Here is a 13,989-nt window from a genome sequence, read left to right on the forward strand (position 1 = left end):
GGGGGAGGGTATACAGTGAGTTCGCTGCTGAACTGGCCAGAGGTCATCCTGACATTTCGTGCCAGAACTGGGAATGGGCCTTGCATCTTCAGGACTATTTGCCATGGGAATAGTGGGGAGGACATGGACAGCACATGAGCTACATGTGAACAAACCTCCAGTGTTTAACTGTATGACCTGACTTACCAGTTAACAATGATATGTTAGTTGGAAATACTTCTGTTTCCCACTCAGTCTGATTTTCAGAATCAATGGCAAACTCAATTTCCACAGTTGTTTCTTCTCCAGAAGGGACTTCCTCAACTCCAGGAACTAGCTGGGCTGCAATGAGATCCTCCTCTATGTCCTCATACAGGGATGGCAGAGCTGAAATATAAGACTTATGGTTAGGAATATCCACGATAGGAATGCTTGAAGATATTGTTCAATCCACATTTCAATGCACATCAGTCTGATCTGTGCCTTCTAGACCATCAATTCCCAAACTTGGGTTCCTATATTAGATTTTGGCTTTAACAAGCCCCAGCTAGAATGGGCATTGCCATTGCTTCCCCCTGAGGCTGAGAGCATAAGACTCATGGTTGAGCGGGGAATTGGACCCTGGTCTCCAGAGTCAGAGTCCAGCACTCAAAACACTACACCATCTACCTGTCCATATTACAATAGCAATAGCTAATACCAATATATCATGATTGGGAGAATCCACTCTTGCCTCTTCACTTACTGTGGAAATTGTATCCAATGCAAAAGGAAGAAGGGGGCTGGCAGATGCTGCCATGCTCGCTGCTGATCAAAAAGTTATCATTATATATATCTCAAACGGATGGTGTATTACTGTATTACATTATATATATATATATTATATAATAAGGAAAAAGAGAGATACTACCTTTAAAACAGAAGGCGTGGTGCTTTGATTGTGGGTCAGGGAACCCCGTCTGATTGGGGTACAAGTAGATGGTCCTCACACCAGGTTTGTTCCCACCACATGCAGGACGTGGGTTGACAATCGGATATCGAAGGCTGCCGTCAGCCAGCCAGCCGGCACGGCAGTTGTCCAGGCCCAGTTTCCAGGCAGCATAAAGTTGTCCAGCAGAAGCCAGAGTGGCATTCTGGCTCTCACAGTATTCTTGAGCTTCCAATAAGGTGAAGAGATCATGCTGAGTTGCAAAGAAGACCTCACCTAGGGATAAAAGATTTTGCATGAGTTCTTGGCTCAGACTCTACTTATTTCCCATGAATAAGTCTTAAACACTTGCATTTATTTTGATGAAGAGTTCCCTTGCCCCCAGCATATATCACAGAAGAAAACTTACCATTCAGTTTATCAATATAGCAGTATACGTCAAACATCTCAGATGCTGGGCGCATACCATATGTCCGCACCCCTGGGATATCATCCTTGTCTCCTTCACATTTGCTTCGTGGAACCACAATGGGATACCTGATCAATAAGAATAAGGGAAAATGATTCTTACTGATCAGTAGTCTTTTGCTGAAAATATTACACTATAAAGCATCATGCACCTTGACCATTATTATGTTAGTGGTGGTGATGGTGGTGGTGATGGTGGCAATAATAATAATAATAATAGCCACTCACTTACATGAGTTTCCCCCCCCCAGACCCCAATAGTTGCCCTAAGTGTCCAGATGACAACCATGCACCTGACAAGCTGCAAGGTTTTATAAAGAAACTTTCCACCTCACAATTTTTGCCACATATTTTCCAACCCCAGTCCTTTGTTAAAAGCAACAGTGCTTGAAGAGTCTGGTGTCATTTGCACAACTGGAAAATAAGCTGGAAGCAGACCTGCAATCTGAGTGCGGGGAGGAGGGGGGGGAGATATGATAATGAAGAATGTTTTCAAACTATACGACTGCGTCATATAGAAGACCTAGGCCCTATGTGCATGGGCCAGAATACTCCCAGGGTAGCTCAGAGTATCTTGGCCACAGAGCTGATCTGACCTCCCTCCATTACCTGGGAACCACTGTTCTAATGTTGGGTGGCTATGCCACCTGGCACCACTGCCACCACCCTGAGCTACTCATTTCTGAGGTCAGAACGGGGCACCCAGAATTGGTCGCATGGCTGAGTGCCTTGTTCTGACCTGAGAGCAAATAGCTCTTAATAGCAGCAGCAGTAGTGCCAAGCAGCATAGGAGGACAAATTTTAAAGAGTTGTCTGGGAAGATTTGGAGCAAGCAGTGACTTCTTTTACCCCATTCAAAAAGGTGTACAACCCAGGTTTGGTGCTGAATGGGACAGGCATGGTTCAGACTGTTTGCACCAGGCTCAGGGATTGAGCCCTGCATCATCCAAACTCCCACTTCCCCACCGAGGGAGATCGATTTATTTGACCTATGCATACAGGGCTCTGCTTAACAGCATCACAGTCAAACTTATCCTGTTCTAATTTAAAGAATGTAGAGCCCTGCTGTGAGTTGACAACTTCAGTGTAAACATTTTGCTGGGGACTGGAGAGGGGTCTTTCAGAACATGCCGCTGGCTCAGAATAAGACAAAAGCCTGCACTGTTGCTTCTTCCAGAGCCTCTGGAAGTCTTATGCATCTGCCTTGGAATTTGGGAAAAATTCCCTAGAAAGGCTTCAGGGTAGTCCCTTGGGCTGAATTTTCACTGAAGCAGTGAACCTGCACCTCTGTTGCATGGTTTTAGTCTCAAATTATAGTAGGGAATGTCAAGAAAAAAGCAACATGGGATATACAGTAAGTGAAATAAAACATGTATGTGTGAGTCAGGGTGACTCAGCAGAAGCCAATTGAGAACCACACAGGTGTAAATGGTAAAGCAATTAACAAGTCCTGAATGCCAAGGACAGAAATACAAAGTGAATAATTGGACACACCTGACAATTGTTAAGTGGTCAAGGCTGAGATGATGAAATCACTAATTGTAGGATGAACCAAAAGAACCAATGAGGATGGTGTACACGCCTACTGGGTGGAAACAGACAACAGTGGGTGGTACCATGCATTGACTATAATAATGACTATAGATCCCAATGTATTTTGTGGGTTGCAGAAGTGGGTAGTAGTAGTAGGAGAGAGGAGTAGTGTATTGTTGTGTTGGATAGTTTGGAGCTGTATATAGTAGAATAAAGTAGATCTTTTATATAAGACTACTGAGTTGTCTGGTGTCTTGGGTGAAGCTACAAGAACCAGCTGGATCCTGAAGAAGGGTGAAGACTTCTGTGGAAGCAAGAGTGAGAAGGCTTGGAGAGTTTGTCGGGGTCTTCAGCCTATTCTCTGTAACTCTGCTAAGCTATAACCACTGACCAAAACTGGTCAGCGCGGTGCACAACCAGGTGGTGAGTTTGAGCCAGAGGTGAAGAGCTACAACTCCCATCATCCCTGACAGGGAAGACAGTATAGGACAGTGAAAGGACAATTTCCAATATTGAGTGGCACACTGAAGGAAACTGTTTAGATTCTGACAGGTTAATTCCAACTGGAGTAAAAAGAACCAGCATGATGTAGTGGTCTGAGTGTTGGACTATGACTATATATATATATATATATATATATATATATATATATATATGAATTAAAGTATAGTACATACAATGACCTGTGGATAAACCAACCCAGATTTTTTGGGTCAATGTTGTAACTAAAATTTCTAGACTTATACATGAGTATATACAGTCAAATGCAATAGTAAGAACACTAATGACATTATATCAAATAAGAATTATACTGTGTTACCATAACATGATGATGTTGTTTGCTATATAAGCCTCAGAATTATTATTTTTTGAAAAGGAGAGATACCGCTGGCATTGGTGGTTGAGGTAGATGCTGAATACAGTATAAGAGACCATAATCTCCCCCAGTATAAAGAAAATAAATTCACAAGTAGGAAACTGACCTATTTCGTTCCTTTTACCCAAGTCATAATCCATCCTTACCTTACTGTCTGGTCCCTCAGCCAGCCAGCATCACACTGATCATAACCATCCTCATAAGCAGCTTGCAGTTGTTCAGGAGTGGCAATAACAGCGTTGTTATCCAGGCAAGCTTGCTGAGCTTTGACAAAGGTCAGGGAATATCTGTTGGTGGATGGTCGGTAATGAAAGACAACACCTGTTGAAGTGGAAAAAGGGATCAAAGGTGCATTTGAACAGGAATACATGGATACTCGGGCTGAATTTCCACTAAAGCTGTGCCAAATTTTCAGTGGTTTCAACATTTGCTTCCAAGTTAGTATATCTGGAGGCCCTTCTTCCATGTCAGTGAGCCCTCCCCGTGGATTTGCCTAGCAGCAAGAGATGGGCATTTAAATTTCCCACAGTGATGTGGGGCTGATCCGAGGGAAATTAAAGTGGCTTTTTTCATTGGGTAACACAATAATTGCTCAGAAAATTGATTCAAAAATTGGAGACTATATTTTATGGCTTTCTGTTACTTAAATGGTGCTTGATTTCATTTAAGTCAGTGGTGAGGAACCAGTGGCCTTCCAAATGTTGTTGAACTATAATACCTATCAGCCCTGGATATGCATTATGATGTTTAGGTTTCTTGGTATTCTGCAGGGCTGGAGGATCCCCATCATTAGTTTAACCATATTCCACCTGCCCACACACTTTCATTTTATTGCTGCTGTTGTCACAAAGGATATATTTTTATGGATGCTAATTTTTTTACCATATCTCAGGTTGTTGGTTTTACTGTTTATAGTATACTTTTATTTGGTTAGTTTGTTATTTGATATATTTTAAGTCAGCCCCATTTTTCCTAAAGCAAGGTATGTAAAATCATGGTCATTGTTATATTATTTGGATCAGGTTCATTTTGTCATTTAGTATTTAGATTGAAGTGTAATGTTTATTGCAAACTAGTAATGGAGAGAATATTTTAAAATATTCAAAGAATATTTGGTCAAAAACTCAGTTTGGGACTTATTCTGCACAACATTTTGCATGTGATTGTTTTGCCTAGAAAACAGAATTTTCATAGGAATATTGTTTTCTATGCAGCAAATGCTGCTTCCTATCCCAAAAAATAAAAAACTAATTGCTGTAATTTGGGAGATGGGTGCATTGCATGGAAAACAGCATTTTCTTTTTAGGACACAGCATTTTCTGTGCAAAATAATCTCATGTGAATTTTTTTTTTACAGGATACGTGTCGAATTGCAAATAGGCTTCAAAGGGTAATTTTCAAATATTTTATTGCAGCAGGATGAAAATTGGAGAAATTCCTCCTTGCTTTCTTTGAAAAGAAACAAAGTGAAGAATGATGTCAATATCACAAACTTACCACCAGCGGGAGAAATGGGCTGGCTGGGAATAAGGCCAATATCAGGAGCAGCTGTCCCAGGCACGATTTGTTCCTCCACGGTAAATGGCAAGGCCGATTCAAGTCCTGGTGTTCCAGTAGCCCACAAGCTGTCTTCCACTGAGCTCACCTCTGGGGTATCAGTGGTGAACAGGGTATCCAGGATTGAGACAGTGGCATTTTCTAGATCCTCCCAGATTCCCACCTCAGTCCTGTTCTCTGTCTCTGTCTCATTAGTGAAGCCAGTAGCAAAGAGATCTGGAGTGGCCGTGAAGTCTTCATCCGCCTCTGAGCCAGTGGGTGTAAAGTCTATTGGTTCCAAAGTTGCGATGCTTCCCCGGGCTTCTTCCTCAGTGGCATTACGTGGAAATTCCAGCTCAACATCTGTCTCAGTGAATGTCTGGATGGTGAAACCACTGCCCAATTCGTCTATGGTCTCATCTGTGAAATTCTCATGGATGATTGTACCCAAGTCACCACCTAGAACATGAGAAAAATGTTGGACTAGTAACAGGATAGAGAAATCTCCTTCGCCAGGACTAGATCCAGGTTTGAAGGCATTCTGCTTGTCATTAAACCCTGCTGGGTTCCTTTCTCTATTAGTTGGGTGTAGTGGGCAAATGGAGTGCCAGTGTATAGAGGTGCATGCAAGCAGTGGCATCAGAAGTATTCTTCACAGTCCTGTAAGCATCCAACCAATTGTATTTCTGACAATTCCATGGTGCAATGGTATGTTTGGGTCATTTTGTGGGAGATTATAAGAATAGCTTTCTCTTTCCAGTTGGAAAGACTGCCAGATCTTTATAAAATAAAGGAGTAGGTCCCATGACAGACACTGACAGTGAGCCCACAAAATATGTATTGCAGTATAAAACTTATATTTTAAGAGAAACTGTTTTTTAGGAGGAAATGTTTTAAAATGTGCATTCTCGAGTGCACTGTGTGCAAAAAAAATTGCAGAAAAATGCATCGTTTAAACTTTAGGAGATAATATGAGAAAAAGTCCTATTTTGAGAAAATTGATGCGAATACATTTTTAATGGGGGATGCATACAGTTTAATTGTAAAGATTTGCAGGGTCACAGAGAAAAGGATCCAATGGGCCTATGTCTGAACACAAACAGATCTAACATAGACTAATAAGAGATTGGTCTGTGCATATACTCACCAGCATAGCAGATGGCATCGTAGCGTGAGTGGGGGTAAGGATACCCTGTCTGGTTGACATAGAGGTACACGGTGCGTACTCCTACCAAGTTTCCACCACAAGTGGGCCGTGCCTTATTGATGGGATACCGAACGCTGCGGTCCGCCAGCCAGCCAGCACTGCAGACATCCATGCCATCTTTCCAGGCAAGGTACAGCTCTCCTGTCGTTGCCAAACGAGCACCAAGGCTATGGCATTTCTCTGCAGCTTCTGGGAAAGTAAACTTCTCTGGGGAGGTGGCATAGAAGACTTTACCTGCAATCATCAGACAGTATGGGGATTAGTTGAAAAATGTGCACTTTTTCAAAACTAATGTACTCATGCTTGTGTTGTAAAGCTATTCATTCTCAGTGTATAGATCCCATCTTGGAAAAGTTCCCAGGCAGATCCAGTAGCTTTTATATCTCTCTTCTCCTCTGAAGAATCTCTGCTGAAAGTTGCAAAGTCCTGTATGTTAACATATTCGACTAGGGGTAAGTTGGTCAAATCCCATCGTGTGTCTCTCTAACACAAGTTAATGTCACTAGTAGGTACTGATTTTGAACAGAGGGGGGCAAAGTGTGGTCTGTGCTCCTTTGAACCTTTTTTGTGGCCACCAAGGCATCACAGAGGGTCATTTATAAAAAAGTTTTTGCTCCAAAATGTCACCAAATGAACTTTAGTGAGTGTGGGGAGCATCTCCATTATGCTTGGTGCCCCTCTGGATCTTTATTTTCCCACTATATTCTGCTGTGTGTGTATGTGTCTGTTTATGACTGACCTATGGTCATATTAATGCACATAAGCTTTATCAGCTTTTCCAATCCAATAAATCCAGTAGCTTTTCTTCAATAACTTACCAGGGAGAATGACCAAAGGAGGTAGAGCGTGACATTTTAAAGCTGGATTGAAATGTCTCAGAAGATAAATTTCATAGAATGTTTTTTAAGGCTCCCCCTGAACTATTGGTAACCATATGTGGCTTGACCTTCAAATTGTTATCATCTAGTAGATTGATTATAAATGACCTTAGCTTGCACCATAAATTGGTGTGATGGCTGGGTGTTAGTATAGCAGGGATATCAATTTGATAAACTAAGGTTGGGCAACTGTGGCCCTCCAGGTGTGTTTGGACTGAAACACCCATTATCCTTCGCCATTGGCTAGGCTGATCAAGGCTGATGGATGTAGATGAAAAATGTTGGGAAGGCCACAGTTGTCCACAATGTACTACAAAAAATGAACAATGAATTACCTTCCATTTCGTCGGCATAACAATACACATCATATGTCTCGTCTGTATCACGGACGCCATATGTTCTCACTCCAGGAAATTCATCCTTGTCTCCATAACAACCTTCACGTGGATGGTGCATTGGGTACCTGATTCAGCAAGAGATTCAGTAAGAAGAGAGACTGTCTTTGGAGGTGGGAGTTGAGCGAGAGAAATAATGTTTACTATGCAATTACAGCAGGGAAGGAGACTCTTCAAGAACAAATGTAATGTCTGTACCTAAGCAGAAGTTTTAACAGGACACTGAGTCTATAAGCTCTCCTTATCTCCTTTTCCAAATCCATGCCCATTACACAGCCTACTTGATGATAGCTTGTCACTGTGGCTAACCATTCCTACCCTATGTTTGTGTAGAGAACATCCTACCGGTTGCTTACCTGACAGTCTGATCAGACAACCAACCAGCATCACACTGGTCAAAGCCATCATCATAGGCAGCCTGTAGCTGGTCAGGGGTTGCAATGACAGCACTGTTTTGGATACATGCCTGCTTGGCCTTCTCAAAGTCCAAAGTGTACCGGGTGGAGATGGCTCGGTAATGGAACACGATCCCTGGAAAAGACATTCACCAACACACATGTCAGTGAAACTAGGTTCAGGTTTTTAATACAAGTAAGAGAGAGGTCTGTGTGTGGGTATGAAAGCTGGGCAGGAAAGAAAGCTGAAAATCAATTCATTTGGAATGTGTTGTTGAATAAGAGTTCTACAGATGCTTTTTGTTGTTGTTCTGTGCCTTCAAGTCATTTCCGACTTATGGGGACCCTAAGGCTAACCTATCATTGGGTTTTCTTGGGCCGATTTGTTCACAGGAGGTTTGCCTTTGCCTTCCTCTCAGGCTGAGGGCATGTGACTTGCCCAAGGTTACCCAATGGATTTCATGGCTGAGCTGGGAATCGAACTCTGATCTCCAGAGTTGTCTCAACACTCAAACTGCTATGCCACCCTGGGTCTCTCTACAGACACTATGGATTATGGATTGCTAAAATGGCAAAGGAATGGTTCTTAGAGCAAATCAAGTTCCAATTCTCACTAGAAGTGAGACTAAGTCTGTTGTAGGCAACATGGCTCTTTAGAAAAGATGATAATTCCTGGTAAAATAGAAGGCAGAAGGAAAAGAGGAAGATGGCACTTCAGGTACATTGATCTAATCAAAGAAGCCATAACCCTGGGTTTGGAAGATCTGAGAAGGGCAACTGATGGACAGGGTCTGGGAGGTTTGTCATTCATATAGGGTCATTATAATTCAAAGTTGACTTGATGGCAAATAATAACAACACTAAAGATGGAGGCCACCTACAGTATTTAGAATTGCCTGCTTCTGCATGCCTGCAATGCTATAAACCTAACCATTAAGACCATGACAGATATATCAAATGTGTGAAGACATTTTTCTCTTTTCCTTCTTTTAAGAATAGTACAATGTGTAGAGCAAGATCAGGATCATATCAGACAAGATATCTCAGTGCTGTGGTCCTGAAGAAGAAGAAAAACAGTCCTCATCCATTCAAAATTCAGTTAGCAATGAGGTGGGTAGTCTCTATTGGTTCAAGTGGATGCTTTTCTCCTGAAACTAATAGCAGGTGGTGAGGGGGCTGGTAGGACTATGGAATGAATAGAAAGGATTACCTATCCTTTCGAGTGGTCTGATTCTATCTACCTCCCCAAAGCCTTACCTTTTACTTTAACCTCTACTGTGTCCTGGCTGTCCTCAATGCCATGTATCACTTCACAGCGGTAGATCCCAGTATCATTGGACCGAAGTGTCTTGATTTCCAGGGTGGCATCAGTGGGTATGGCAGGATAGTTGGGCAAAGAAACAATCTCCTGGTATGCAGTGTTGATTCTCACACGTCCATCCATGGCCACCAACAAGACAACTTCTTTGCCTTCGGATAATTTACTCCATTTGATTCTCGGGGACAGAGGGGGTGTGAATGGAGAGGTGGTGACATGCTCCAGTGTGTCAATGTAGTAACAGGGAATGGTCAGAGTTTTTCCAAGGGGAACGCACAAAGGGGAATGTAAAGGTATGCTCACACTCAGTGTGGCACCATGATCTGTTGGTCCCAAAAAGATGGGGGGAGGAAGAGATCAATAGCATGTATGAGTTATAGAGCTTGAAACAATGAGTTGAACAACATGATTAGGTATAACTAAGTTATATTATTTTGGTAGCACAACAACAGATAATTTCTCTATTTTGGTGTAAAAACTGTACCAGTTTTATGGCTACCTTTATAGGCATAGGGTGCATGTTGCCTTGACTTATCTGTGTTTTGTATCACAAGGGAGCAACCTGTAGCATTCTGAAGGACTTTTTTTTAATGTAATGGAAATAGTTGTAGTAACTCTCGAATAATGAGAAAGCAAAGAATTGCTTCCAAAAACAGTGGTAACTTGGTACTATAACTGCAACTAATAACTGCAATTAATTACTTAAAGAGGTCATTTCCCAAGCTCTGGTCAGTTTCTGTCTAGGTAAGGCTAAAAAATAATTTCCAAACTGTGTGCCAAGGGGAAAGTGCCAACATGTTGTGTGGCATAAATAAAGTCATTGAAGGTTCCTGCAAATCTAAAATACTTGACTGGCAAAATAAGTTCTCTGCTGTATACCATTTTGGACAGGTAAATACCATGTTGCTGCAAAGCACATTTGGAATGCACAGAGAGCATCTGTGAGCAACTGTGAAGGGTCCATTTCGGGTGGCACTAGCTCTCCCATTGACAGAGTCATAAGCAAAATGCTGCCCTTCACAACACACAGGGGGCACCCCCTCCCCAAACTGCTGGTGTACCCAACAGCATAGCCAGGACTCCAGCAAAGAAAGTATCATCCTCTTCCATCAGATGAGGAAGAGCCAGGCATCAATGGCTACAAGCTTACCATCATTTCATTATAGAAAGAGGAGGATGGAAGCAACACCATTAGCACCAGCTCTAGTGTCTTCTGCATGCCACCAAAAGAGAAGGAGGTGGCGTGTGACAGCCAGCTTTGCACTCAGCAGTCCTTGAATCAAAGGCACTCAGATAGGGAGACTGGAAAAATTGCCTGAGGTGCAGCACAGGCAGTTTTCCCAGCCTGCCTCTCACAGTTCCTTGGCTCCAGCAGGTATTTAAAAAAATAGCTGGGCTCTGGGCAGCTGCTTCTTTCTCTTTTAAGTGGCATGGAAGAGGTGCTGGCACTGCTTCCACTGCCTTCCTTTCCTCCTTCTTCTATGACAGGGAGGCTGCAGAGGTGACAATGCTACCCATCACCACCTCCTCTGGTGTGAGCTTGGCTGTCTGTGCATCATGCATGCCAGGTTAGCAGTGTGTGTATATATGGTTGGAGTGTGTGTGTGTGTGTGTGTGTGTTGGGAGGGGCTCTGCCAGAACTGAAGATCAACCTTAGCATCTGTATAAATATACAAAAAATAATAAAAGGAGGGGCACACCAGAATATATATAAAGTGGCAACAGTGAGGGCAAGGATAGTGTATTTGATGCCCTCCTTATCTGAAGTGACTAGGTCAAACGACAGTGGTGGTCATGCATGTATTTCTATGAAAGACTCCCTTTTCTGACCTTCCAACAAATATCATTAAATCGTGCAGCTCAATACATTTAGACTCTGGACTTAAAGGTCTTCTAACCTACCAATTTTTAGATGGCAACAGTCAATGGCTGTAGTAAACTAGCCCTGTTGTATTGAAGGGACCTTCCTATTCCCTTTGCCAAGTCCCTGGTGGTCTGTCCCAAGTCCTGACCTGGTGGCACCATTGTATCCAAAACTTTATATATTGAAGGTAAGCTCTCGAGCATACATACCTAAAACTTCCACAGAGATGGCTGTAGTGATGACTTGCAAACACACAAATGCTAGTAGTAAAGTGGTCATGGTTTTCCTGAAATATACAAAGATAAAGAGCTGTTATCAGATTGACATGACTGTGTGTGTGTGTGGCATGAAGGAGACAAGAACAAAGAGCCAGTGTGGTGTAGTGGTTTGAGGATGACAATGGCAACCCCTTTGTAAAAAGACGTGTCAAGAAAACCCTGTGATTGGTTCTTCTTAGGATTGCCATAAGTCAGAGGCAACCTGAAAACACACAACAACAAGAAGAGAACCTGAAAAAGTGTACTTCCTCAGCTGTGGGCTCCTGTTCCAGTGAAATCTATACTTGTGCAAACACTGATTCAGCACAATATGCTGGTGCATTTCCAACAGACATCTACACACACATGTGTGTGAGTGAAGATCAACAGATGTACCTGTAGATGTAGTTATGGATATATGATAGCAGCTGGTGGCATCCTGTCTCTACTCTGGATTTTAGTTTGAACATTAATGGAGCTGGTAATGGAGCTCTAGTGTCCCTGAATCATCTCAAGGGGAATGGATTTCCTATGAACAGAAACTTTGCAAAAGCACCGCAGAAGCACTCAACCTCTTTTGCCAATACCCAACACTTTAAAGCCCACTGATTCTGAATGGGGAAGCTCCATTTATTTGGCATCTTCCAAAGACAGGCCCAAGACTACTTGCTGACTAAAGTGACTGTTGGCCCCACTAAGCTCTTTGGTGGACTCAGTGCCAAGTACAGGTTGACTCTCCTTTACCTGGAATTCCAAAATCTGAAATATTCCAAAATCCAAAATTGTCCACATGGGTGGCTGAGATAGTGACACCTTTGCTTTATGGTAGTTCAGTGGACACAGACTTTGTTTCATGCAATTATCTTGAGGCTGTGTGTATAAGCTGTATACGAAACATGAATTAATTTCATGTTTAGGCTTCGGTCCCATCTCCAAGATATCTCATTATGTCATACAAATATTCCAAAATCCAAAGAACTCAAAAATCCAAAACACTTTCTATCCTAAGCATGTCTGATAAGGGAGACTCAATCTATATATATGCTGAAACATCAGTAAAATGATTTAGAGAAACAAAGTTGGAAGAAGGCAATTTTGCAAACCCTCTTTTCCTTGAAAGAGTGGGTCATTTTTGGGTTGAATCCCCATTCTTCCGCAGCCCTTGTCCTAATATGGTGCAAGATGTCCTGAGGATTTCAGCTCTGCTGTGATCCATGAATAAACCCCCTATTATCTGTCACTACAAATTTTCTAGGACTGAGAGTTATTCTGTTTAGAATTCAGATTGGTTCGGGAAATGGGAGTGGAGATGGCTTTTAAGCAGGAGGAGGACTCAAGTTTATATCTTTCCCAGCCACTTCTCCTTAAATAAGGCAAATGTTAGAATCCAAATACAGAAATAAATATGTTTCTGTGAGGGTTTTGTGCATGTGTTTTTTCAGCTGTAACAAAAATAAGAAATTTATTCCATCCTGACCACCTTCCAAACCATCTTAATACTGGGCTCCTTCATACTGCTGGCTGATTCACTAGTGTTCTTCCTCTACTCTCCCTTTCTCTAGGAAAAAAAAATTGCCATGATCCCTGGGACATCAAACCATGCCCTGAAAAGAATTAGGCTATGTTTCCACCAGTTTGTTATCTATATATTATTCTAGGAAGGAAAAGCTGGTATCGGGCACAGCTTGAAAACAACTAGTTCCAAACTAGGTACTTAATTCCATTTTCTAATAAGGAATGGGGAACTGGCACATTGTAGTGGTTTGACCAAGGAAGGCCAGGGTTTGAAACCCTTTCAGCCACATAAGCCCATAGCGTGACCTTTGGCACGTCACACTCTGTTAGCCTTGGAGGAAGATGACAGCACGCTTCCTCTGAACAAATCTGGCCCAAAACAACACCACCATAGCTTAAAGTTGCCATAAGTCAGAGCTGATGTGAAGGTACATAGCGACAAAATAGAATCATCAAATGATAGAATCACTTGGTTGGAAGAGACCACAAAGACCATCCAGTCCAACCCCTGCCATGCAGGAATATAAAATCAAAGCACTCTCAACAGATGGCCATCCAGCCTCTGTCTAAAAATCTCCAAAGAAGGATGCTCCAAGGCAGCCTATTCCACTATCAAACATCTCTTACCATCAGGAAGTTCTTCCTAATGTTTAGGTGGAATTTCTTTTCCTGTGTTTTGTATTTATTGCTCCATGTCCTTGTCACTGGAGCAGCAGAAAAAAACTTTCTCCATCTTCAATATGATATCCTTTCAGATATTGAACATGACTATCATGTCACCTCTTAACCTTCTCTTCCCCAGGCTAAACGTACCAACTCCCTAAGCCGCTCCTCATAGG

General features: G+C 42.3%; 1 protein-coding gene across 1 annotated transcript in view; it reads right to left on the reverse strand.

Moving 5' to 3' along the window:
• Positions 1-13,989, reverse strand: part of ACAN (aggrecan) — a 58,497-nt gene that overhangs the window by 25,518 nt on the left and 18,990 nt on the right. Inside the window, 10 exon segments of the mRNA XM_042474852.1 lie at positions 187-366; positions 890-1,183; positions 1,317-1,444; positions 3,932-4,106; positions 5,283-5,780; positions 6,469-6,762; positions 7,742-7,869; positions 8,158-8,332; positions 9,454-9,837; positions 11,588-11,664. Coding sequence (XP_042330786.1) covers positions 187-366; positions 890-1,183; positions 1,317-1,444; positions 3,932-4,106; positions 5,283-5,780; positions 6,469-6,762; positions 7,742-7,869; positions 8,158-8,332; positions 9,454-9,837; positions 11,588-11,657 — 2,326 coding nt within the window. The 5' untranslated portion in view covers positions 11,658-11,664.

The sequence above is a fragment of the Sceloporus undulatus genome, chromosome 6 (genome assembly GCF_019175285.1).
Source record: "Sceloporus undulatus isolate JIND9_A2432 ecotype Alabama chromosome 6, SceUnd_v1.1, whole genome shotgun sequence".
Taxonomy (NCBI): domain Eukaryota; kingdom Metazoa; phylum Chordata; class Lepidosauria; order Squamata; family Phrynosomatidae; genus Sceloporus; species Sceloporus undulatus.